Raw genomic sequence first — 10,295 nt, 5'->3', positions numbered from 1 at the left:
TCTTCACAAATGGCTCCACTTGTGTGGGTTGGAAAATTTAACCGAAATCTATTAGTGTAGATAATTCTTCAACCAAAACTCATTTTGACAACTGAATTCAGTTGAATGTATTCTGGGGCTACAGGTGGCTTTCCACTTCGGATTTGAGTTCAACATTTGGGGCATAAATAGAAATTTATTTAAATGGAGAACGGTAAAGGAAAGAATGTCGTTAGGGTTTATATTAGACTTAAAAGATTTGTCAACATGAAAACTGTTGACTATAAGTAAGGTTAGAAATTTATGTGACTAAAAAAATAAAGATGTCGCACAGTCAGAAAGAAGTTTAACTTTTTTGAGGATCAGATTATTTTTTAGACGGAGCATTTTAGCAAAAACCTATTCACCAAATATTGTTTTCTCATTGCAAGTGGGCCATAATAAGTTTTACTTGTAGAGCGTTAATTGAAGAGGGTCTCGTGGCTCCGATGACTACTCTCAGAGTTTGGGATTGGATCCGGTCGAGTCTTTGGAGATACTTTTTTGAACAAGGTTTATGAATATTTTTTCAAAAAAGTCAATATCTTTACTATGGTCGTTTATTCCGGTAATCTGTGACATTTGTCTCTGGCATTTATTTATTGTCGATTAAGCGATTTGTCGATGTACATTGTCATAAATATCATAACCATAATAAATATTATTATACTTTAATAATAATGTCATTTATATCACAAATATTTCGTTGTTGAGTACAAGATTTGTATTTTAGTGTGTTTTGTAATGGTTAAAACTGCGCAGATTAATTAAAAAAGATAAGATAAGATTAAACCCGGCCTGGATTGAAAGTTGCCCTTGATGACCATTTTAGCACCTATCAGAAAATTTTAATGTAAAATTATCAGAACATTTAACTGGTGATCGAATCAAGCAATATTCGGAAGGTGAGAGGCGATTGTGTGATTTATGTTTATATGACCATCATTAAAATACAAATTTGCTTGGATGTTTGTTATGCAAATTAATGTCAGTTGTTATAAACAAAAAGTTATTTTATCAGAGTCAAAAGCAATCCAATTTATACTTTTTTCGTGTTTATTTTATATCTCCACCTAATATTTAATAGGGTATTGTTGCATTATTACACCTACCACGAGTACTACGGTGTATCACAAACGTTTGTTACTCGAAAGCAAGATATAACTCTTCAGATACCAGTCTAGGGCTTTGAAATAATGGAAGCACGGTTTTAATCAATATTGTAAAGCATATCAAAGTAATGTAACGCAGTATACAAAGTAGTTGTATTTAAAAAAAATTCAAATATTTCAATTGTTTATTTGGCCGTCCTGTGGCCTATGTCGGTGACTTTGCCTACTGTGCAAGAAGTATCGGCTCAATCCCCAAAATAGTTGACACACTATTTATTTAAAAATGTACTTGTGCTGAAATATTTTATACCTAGTACCCGGACTGACACCTGAAGGGCAAGACTGTAACCGTCTTACCCCTGTGAACAGTGTAGTCTCTATAATCCGAACAAATAAAAACCGAGCCTGTTCGGTCTAACGAATTTTCAGATTACTGGAATGTTTAACCCTTCCGGGCCAATGGGGAGTATCTAAGGTCCCCCAGACATATTTATTCAATGAACTTTTTGTTAATCATATTGATTTAATTTTTTGCATAATTTTAACCCATAATGGAATGTATGTATCAAAATATTTTTCTGCCAAATTATTTCAATAATAATTTTCATTTGTCTTTGCTTTCCCCCCGTGCAAACAGCAAACCTTACAATTCACCGCTCTACAGTGTGTAATAATTTTAGGTATATTGACCAGTTTGCACATGTGCTTTTTGCTATTTGGTGGCTTTTTTCCAGCCATAACAAACAAAAAACAGATTTCGTACTTTACATTTTACATGCATTCCCACTCCCAACTCCCCGCTGTACGGCCTCGATAACGCGTGGTGAGAATTTAAATCAGTGCTGTTCAACGTTTCACAGTGATAGTAGCAAGATGTCATATAGCATCCTCTCGCAACACTATTTTGAGATAAAATGTGTGAATTTCACAGAAAACTCAAATTATTATGAAACAGTTTTATAAACACTACCATGACAATCATAATGACATTTTTTTAAGGTCATATTTATAACATTTTAGCTGGGATATTCCTGGTACTCCCCTCAGAATCTTTTTTCCCCTCAGGATTTTTTTCCCATTCAGGCTCGGAAAAGTTATAAAATTAAACAAAGTTTTTCATATTGCTCATCATTATTTTTTAAATTTATTTAACAGTGATATACACATGTTATAAAGCATAGTAGGTATATTATATGTTTTGGTTATGTTGGTTGTGTCGGCCTCGTATATACTCGTGGTGTAGTGGTCAGCGCGTTAGCCTGCCATGCAAGAGGTCTCTGGCTCGATTCCCGACATGGTTGATATGAAATATTTATTTAAAAGGGTGTTTTCACACTAGAATATATCATAGACCCTGGACTGGTAACTGAAGCGTAAGACTGATTATCTTACCTTCATGTAACAAAAATGTTCAAGATACGCTGCGATTGGTATACCAATGTAGTGCCCTATGCACCATTAGGTGCGGAAAGGGAACGATGCTGATGATGATGTTGGTTATATATTTGATGATCAAATCGTTGTAATTTGGATAGCCAGGAGTAGCAATAGGTCTTTTAGAGGCAGCTTTAGTTCTTATGGTTCGGATTACTGGAAATTCTGTTTATAGTAGGTTCAAATTTCAGAGACTATAACTACGGGCAGTATTTACATAATTAAAATTTATCATTTATGTAAATGGTATGGAAACTTTTCAATAATTTACCACGAACATTACGAAAATAATTACAGTGTAAAGATTTAAGAGTGAGTTCAAGAAAAGCTTCCTCTAAATAATGATCGCTTTTCTTGGGATTGGAAAAAAATATTAATTCAATTCTTTTTTTATGTATATGTTTTTTATGATTTACTTTTTACCATTTTTTCTATCCGTGTCAAGGCGGATTTAGAATATGGTTTTGTGTGTGAAATAGTACCAGAATCCTGGACTAGCAATTTTGATTCAGTGGCTACTCTTAGGTAAGAATCCTAATTAAGAAAATAAAGTTGAGATAAGTCCGCCTTGTTGTGTAGTAGTTGGTGCGTTTGCCTACGATTATTGAGGTCCTGGGGCACCTGAAGCATGAGACTGATCACCCTACCTTCATGGAACTTAATGCTGCATTTGGTTTACCAATACAGCGCCCTATCCACCACTGGGTGCAGAAAGGGGGATGATAATGATGTTTAAAAAAAATAGTATTAAAAGTGAATTTACAATAATTAACATAATCCAAATGGTTTTTTTATTTCTAGAAGACCAAGATGAAAGCTCTCATCATGCCTATATTTGAAAAGTAGTAATAATAAGTTGACCATCAAAATGGCGCCTGTTAACATTAGCATCGCCATTCGTGAGAAGGGAGAGGTTGTGGAGTGTTCACCATCTTCGCAGGCAGAAGACTTGTGTACTGTAGTATGTAGGAAGCTACAAATATCCCCCATCTCCACGACCCTGTTTGCCCTGAGATTACCAAACTCCAATATTTATCTCCCCCCGAATGCACCGATCGAGCCCTACAATAATCTCGTTCTTAGGATCAGATACAGGGTAAGATTTTCATTTATTTATTTCAGAAATGAAAAATATTTTCATTATTTTTTAAAGGTGCTCACTAATTAAAGATTTAAATAGATTCTTAAATAGAGACTTAAATAGACTGAAATTTTAGTACATATTGCTGAAAATGAGTAATATATTTTTAAATAATATGCTCAAATATGACTCGGAATTTGTAATTTAAAAGAACTGCACTCGAGATATTGGTATTTTATTTTCTACTTAAGGTTGGTGGACTGTCATACATATTATACGTGTTAATTTTTAGCGCGACCTGTCATGTAGTTTGTTTATGGCAGCAGTGTAAACAAGTCGATATTTGGTGTGTTCTGCGAATTTTGCTTAATTTTTTTCAAAAAGATCAACGTAAATCTTTTACTGAAGAATGCTTTCTATGGACGATACTGCTATTCAGCGCATTATTAAGGGTAATGAGACATAGGTGTGTAAATATGACGCGGAAACAAGTCGCCAATATTCAGAATGGTTCTTGCCAACTGAGTCAAAACCTAAAAAACCATGCCAAAGTCGCATAAAAATCAAGGATGTTTACTGTTTTATTTGATTATCGTGGTGTTGTGCACTCAGAGTTCCTTCCAACAGAGTAGACGGTCAATAAGGAATATTATTTTGGCGTGTTTGAGGGAGAATATTCATCGAAAAAGGCCAGATATTTGGAAAGATAACTCTTAGTTTTTGCATCATTGTTGATTTGCATCTCATCAACTTCATGGTGCCTGAAAGAATTATTAGACAAATGCCACTGTTTTGTAGCAACAATTTACGGACAGTAATACCGTATTAAACAGGATCAACGAACTAGGCAATAGTTATTCCCACGTATTGGATATATTTAATCTAGGGTATTTGTCTCTATAGAACAAACCTTTTGAAGTTTTTCGTTGATGGTGAATGGTAATTAAACCTTTAGTATAATTACTATGTGAAGCAGTAACTTTATGATTTTCTTGTTATATTAATCCTTTAAAATATTTTATCTTTTTAATTTAATTTAATTTTACATTTAGTTTTAAATTATTTTTAACTCCTACTGAATGTGTTATATAATTTTTAGGTTTAATTTTTGTTTCTTAATCTTGGGTAAAAACTAATGTATGTTTTTTAAAAATAATTAAACCAAATATGTTCATATTATAAATTTCGTTAAAGGCAATTGTGCCAAATATGTTAATAAAATAAAATAAACCACAATGAAGTGCTGTTTCACACATTAACAAAACAACAACTTCAAACAACTTAAAAGTAGTTCCACATGCATCGTATTCACCTGATTTGGCTCCGTGTGGCTTTTTCCTGTTCCCTAAACTCAAATTACCATTTTGCCGAAAGCATTTTGACTCGATTGAGGTGATAAAAGAAAATTCGCAGAGGGAGCTGAAAGCCATTCCGGAATCGGCCTTCAAGAAGTGCTACAAGGATTGGAAAAAAATTGGGAAAAGGCTATTGTCTCCAATGGTGATTACTTTGAAGGGAATAAAATGAATACATGAATTATTGAGCTAAAGTTGTTTTTGTTTTTTTTTACTAATTCCGGGTCATATTAGAGCATAAAGTATTTAACATTTACTATATATTTCAATTTATGATGCGAATTTCTAAAAGTCTTAAAATTTACTCACGTTTTTATACTATTATTTTTTTAATATAAAAGTCTTTTATTCTCTTTGTTAAGAAAAATATAATGTGTGTCCTCAACACAGGACATCCAGTAAGGGCATATTCATTTTTGTGTTCTGTATTTGTAACTTTAGGTTTTTTTTTCTTAAAAACGAAATAAGACCTTTTATTTTTTATTCAATGGTTTTAAAAAATTGCCATTAGCGGGCAATAAAATGAATTGTTTAACCATTTCTGCCAACTCCGTATATTCTTTAAAATATTTTGTACATTATCTGGTTTTAGGTTCCTAATCTGACAGTTCTGAAAACTTTAGATCCACAAGCTCACAACTATTACTTTCATCAAGTGAAGAATGATGTGTGGGACAATAGAGTACCTGAAATTGTTTACGCTAAACACCGAGATGAACTTCTCGGTCTAGGAGTTACCGACATGTAAGTTGATTCAACCATTTTATATATTCATATAATTAATCGTACTGTGGTATATCAAACAATATAAACAATGCTTGAAATATAAGATGAAACATTATTATGGAACTTCAACACGTATTGGATTTAACTTTTCAAGAATTAGTCATTGCATAAACTAGTGATGAAACGTAAAGTGGTTTGGCCGGATACCAATATCCTGTATCTAAATTTTTATAAAACAAAATTTTTAATGTCCATGAAGTAAAAAGGGGTTAAAATATTTTCATTATATTTTTAATGTTGACTTATTAATCAATGTGCAGCATATCAATATGGTTTAAAGGTTTATTAATTCAATCATTTTAATGGGTTTGGGTATTTTCACCCTTTGCGCTTTATTTTTTTCGCGCAATGTATTTTCAATGAAAAAAACATTTTTTATTTGTGGGTTAAATTATTTTTTTAGGTTGTATACTGAACACTGGCGAATATTTTTATGAAAAAAAGTCAATTTTTTAAACAATAACTTCTTTTTTCCCTAACACAGTCGATATCTATAAATTAATTTTGCGGCGTTGATTTCATAAAATTTTCGCAATCAAATCAATGTTTGGTATCCGCCGGATATTTATTTATTTACACATGGCATTTCTTCAATTTATATATCATGTTATTGAAAGGTGTTGGAATAAGAATAATACAATATGAGATATTAATACATACACATATATAAACAAAAACCTACATGTTTTATACTTAGCGAATTTAGACTAAATGATCACCAATAAAATAACGTACTATCTATTGAGCAAAAGCTCAAAGCATAAAACTCTGGTTTCTGGCCGGATTATAAAATTTGGTCAGGTCGGATATCGGATAGTTACCAGATATCCAATTCATCTCTAGTATAAAAACATTTGAATTTGTTAATAAAAATTTTTGGTGGAAGTTCATTGTAATTTATTATAGATATATATTCTTTCTGAGAGTACATTTAATTTTATAATAAAATACCAATCTTGAAGATGCCATGAAAGTGATAAAACTGGTCACGGGTTATTCTAAGTTTCTGGATTTTTATTTATTATATATATACGGCCTAAGCCAATTACAACAGTTACATGAAGAAACATAAATGCAAGAAACTGAACAAAAAGAACATAAAACTATTTAGCAAAGACAAACAAGGGCAAAACAATAATAGTATACAATATATTAAAAAAAACGAAAGACCAAAAACTTTGAGCTAAACCATGCCAATCCAACTTCATCCCACACTGTTTAGTCGAAGAGATCTACGAAAAGCCGGAAGATCTATCCCAAAAAATTCCAAGTCGTGTGATGAATAGACTAATCTACACATTCTGGACGTTGGGGCATAAAAACCAAAGTTGCTCTTAGAAGATTTTATAAATAGCAGATTTTGACTTCTGGTGACACGGTTGGGAACATGAAAAGAAATTGATTGCAACAGAGATGGGACATCACTTAAAGCATTAAGTATTTTGAGAATGCATATAAGGTCCATCTCAGTTCTACGTCTCTCCAATGAAGACAGATTAAGAGATTGCTCTATTTCAAAATAAAAATAATTACCCCTTTGTAATCCGAGCAACCATGCCACTTTTCTTAGAAAACGGTGTTGGACAGACTCGATATGGTCAATATGAGTCCTGTAGAATGGAGACCAAATAGGAGAAGCGTATTCTAGATGGGGTAGAATTAGTGAGCAATAAAGAGTTTTAATGGTATTAATATTTTTGAAGTTCGCCGTCACTATTGATAAAACCGAGAAGTTTGAGAGATTTGTTTACAATATTATCAATGTGTTCACGATAGGATTTAAATATCACTTGTTTTTTTTTCTCTATAAACTGTAATTTTTTTTTACTATAATGTAATGTAAACTAACTTTAATTTTTTTTTACATGTATTGGAAAAAATCCTGTATCAATAAAGTATATATTTAATTTCTTTTAAAAGTACAAACCAACTCTGTGTAAAAAGAAGGCTACATAATTAAATAAATTATAATTTTTTTAGGTATCGTCTTATGGTAGAGGAGAATAAAAATGTTGAAGAACTGGAAAAGGATTACAGAAAATACATCCCACGAGAAGTTATCAAGAAACATAAGCTATTTACCAAAAAACCTATTCATAACACACTAATTCAGTTCTCAAGATCTTCCTATGTTGATGCTGGGTAAATCTTAATTATTATTATTATTCTTTCTTTACTTTCCTTGAGACAGCATAATGCACAAAATCATCGATAAACCTCTTATCTATTTTGGTCTTACCTCTTTCCCTACAATGCTTTCCTAGTCCAACTTTATTTCACAGCTCGGTTAGAATTCTACCCACCTTTTAATCTGTTCTTGATCTCCTCTTTAATAAACACCTGTACAAATTACTATGAAATCAACGGTAAAATAAATATACAATGACAATAAAATATACAATTATAATAATATATATATAATGACAATAAGATTAGCTGTAAAATATACAATGATAATGAAATCATCAGTGAAATACACCAAAATATTTTATTCTTATCAATAAGGAAGTTCAGTGATTTTTTTTTTATGTATCGTATTGTCTAGCGCCATGATTTTTTAAAGTTTTGTAATTACTCCGCGTGTGACGTCACAAGTTCTCTTCGGTGAGTTCTGCTGATTGGGGAATTGGGTTCCAGTAATCTGGAAATCTATCACAACACTATCATTGGTGGATTTGGAAGAACTAGTGAAGTTGTTCAAAGTAATTTTTTATTCATTTTCAAGAAACTTCGCACTACAATTTAATGCTCTAATTTTTACCACGCGTAAGAATTTTTTTTTACATCTAATTTCCCATAACACTGGACTTCCTCATTGAGACAAAAATCTCTTTTTTTTGCATTTTAATTAAACATAATATATATGAATCTTTTTCAGATTTATCAAAGAACAATACCTCAAACAGTTTAATACAATGGCTCCAAATTATCTTTCGGAAGAGTGTGAAGCATTCTACGATAGTGTGGTACCTGTAATTGTCCATGTTACTCCCTTTCATAAGGAGGAACCTGGCCTTAGGATGTACTATAAGAACAAAAAGGAGGCAAGTCTATAACAACCCAATACAATAAGCCAAATTATACTCCGAGATGCTATAGATTTAAATATATTCACAACAATTTGAACTTCTTGGTTGGATTTCAATTAAGTTGCTCAGAAGTTATATCGTTATAAAAATAAAGCTCCGAAAATTGATTTTGACTTGAAAAATATTGTATCTTGTACACAAATTAGATCAAATCTTTTATGCGAATGCAAATTTAAAGCACATACTAATTGAGGATTGTTTTTTCAAAGCACGATATTCGCCCCACATGACGTTTTATTATTTTTTTTAATTCAAAGCCACATTGATTTTCTGAAAAAAACTAACCAAAACACGCTAAAAACCATCTTTAAAAAATATCAAAGTCTTGCATGATAAAATATTGTGTTTTGAAAAAGACTGATTTCAACAATGTGTTAGGAGCTAATGAAATATAAAAGAAAATCATAAAATCACAATTAGATTACCTTTAAGTTCAGTTGTAAAGTGTAATTTTTAAAAACAAAGATTGTTCACTAAAATATGTCAATCGAAGCTAAACTGGCAGTGCACAACGGAGTTTTAGTCCCAACACTTATGTATGGAAGTGAAACATGGAACTGGCAGAGGAAGGATGAAAGCCGAGTGAACGCGGTTGAAATGCGATCTCTTAGACGAATGTGTGGGAAATCAATGTTTGACAGGGTTACGAATGATGAAATCAGGCGAGAGTGTAAATCTGAGACAAGTATAATTGATAAGATTAAGAAAGGGTCTCTGAGATGGTTTGGTCACGTAGAACGAATGGACGACGAGAGAATGGTAAAACAAGTATATATGGCAAAAATGAACGGCAACGTTAGACGAGGACGACCAAAGAAGACGTGGCATGATCAGATAAACCAAAATCTTAAGTCTGGTCATGTCAAAAGCAGACAGAACCGAAGGGCATGTATGACAAGATGTATGAATGTGGAAGAGGCTAGGAGTGTATGCCAGGATAGACGTGTGTGGCGGTCCATTCTCTCTGCCTACCCCTACGGGGAAATGGCGTGATGGTAGTAGTAGTAGTAGTAGAAGATTGTTCACGCGATTTGATACAAATCACAAAATCCCTGTCCTGAAATGTTTCAAGCGAATGTTGTATTTTGAAAAAACGGTCCTCAGTTTTGATCCAATTTTTCACAATGATTCTGCGGAAAGATAATAAGAAGAAGATAACAAACAGTATTTCAAAAGAGAAATCAAACTCTGTCTGAAGAAAATTAGAATAGAAGGAATAAAAAAAAATATATTTTTGAAATTTGTAAATAAAATTTTGAACACTGTACAGTCCTCATTAGAACAGCAAACCTAATGAGGACTCTTAAATTTATTTTTTATAAAAATATTTCACATAGTATAATAATTTAAAAAAAACAGGCCTGTAGTGAATGTTTTTCTTGTAAAGATGATTAGATTAAATTTAACTTACCAAGAATTT

General features: G+C 32.1%; 1 protein-coding gene across 1 annotated transcript in view; it reads left to right on the top strand.

Annotated features, from left to right (window-relative positions):
- Positions 1 to 598: 598 nt before the first annotated feature.
- Positions 599 to 10,295, top strand: part of hop (tyrosine-protein kinase hopscotch) — a 42,259-nt gene continuing 32,562 nt past the window's right edge. Inside the window, exons 1-5 of the mRNA XM_088243141.1 lie at positions 599 to 923; positions 3,366 to 3,660; positions 5,593 to 5,744; positions 7,767 to 7,928; positions 8,665 to 8,830. Coding sequence (XP_088099267.1) covers positions 3,433 to 3,660; positions 5,593 to 5,744; positions 7,767 to 7,928; positions 8,665 to 8,830 — 708 coding nt within the window. The 5' untranslated portion in view covers positions 599 to 923; positions 3,366 to 3,432. The remainder of the gene's footprint in view (positions 924 to 3,365; positions 3,661 to 5,592; positions 5,745 to 7,766; positions 7,929 to 8,664; positions 8,831 to 10,295) is intronic.

The sequence above is a fragment of the Micrasema longulum genome, unplaced genomic scaffold (genome assembly GCF_059751315.1).
Source record: "Micrasema longulum isolate JH-2025_06_02 unplaced genomic scaffold, ASM5975131v1 h1tg000020l, whole genome shotgun sequence".
NCBI lineage: Eukaryota > Metazoa > Arthropoda > Insecta > Trichoptera > Brachycentridae > Micrasema > Micrasema longulum.
The sequence above is the reverse complement of the archived record's forward strand: the minus strand, read 5'-3'. Positions and strand labels throughout refer to the sequence as shown.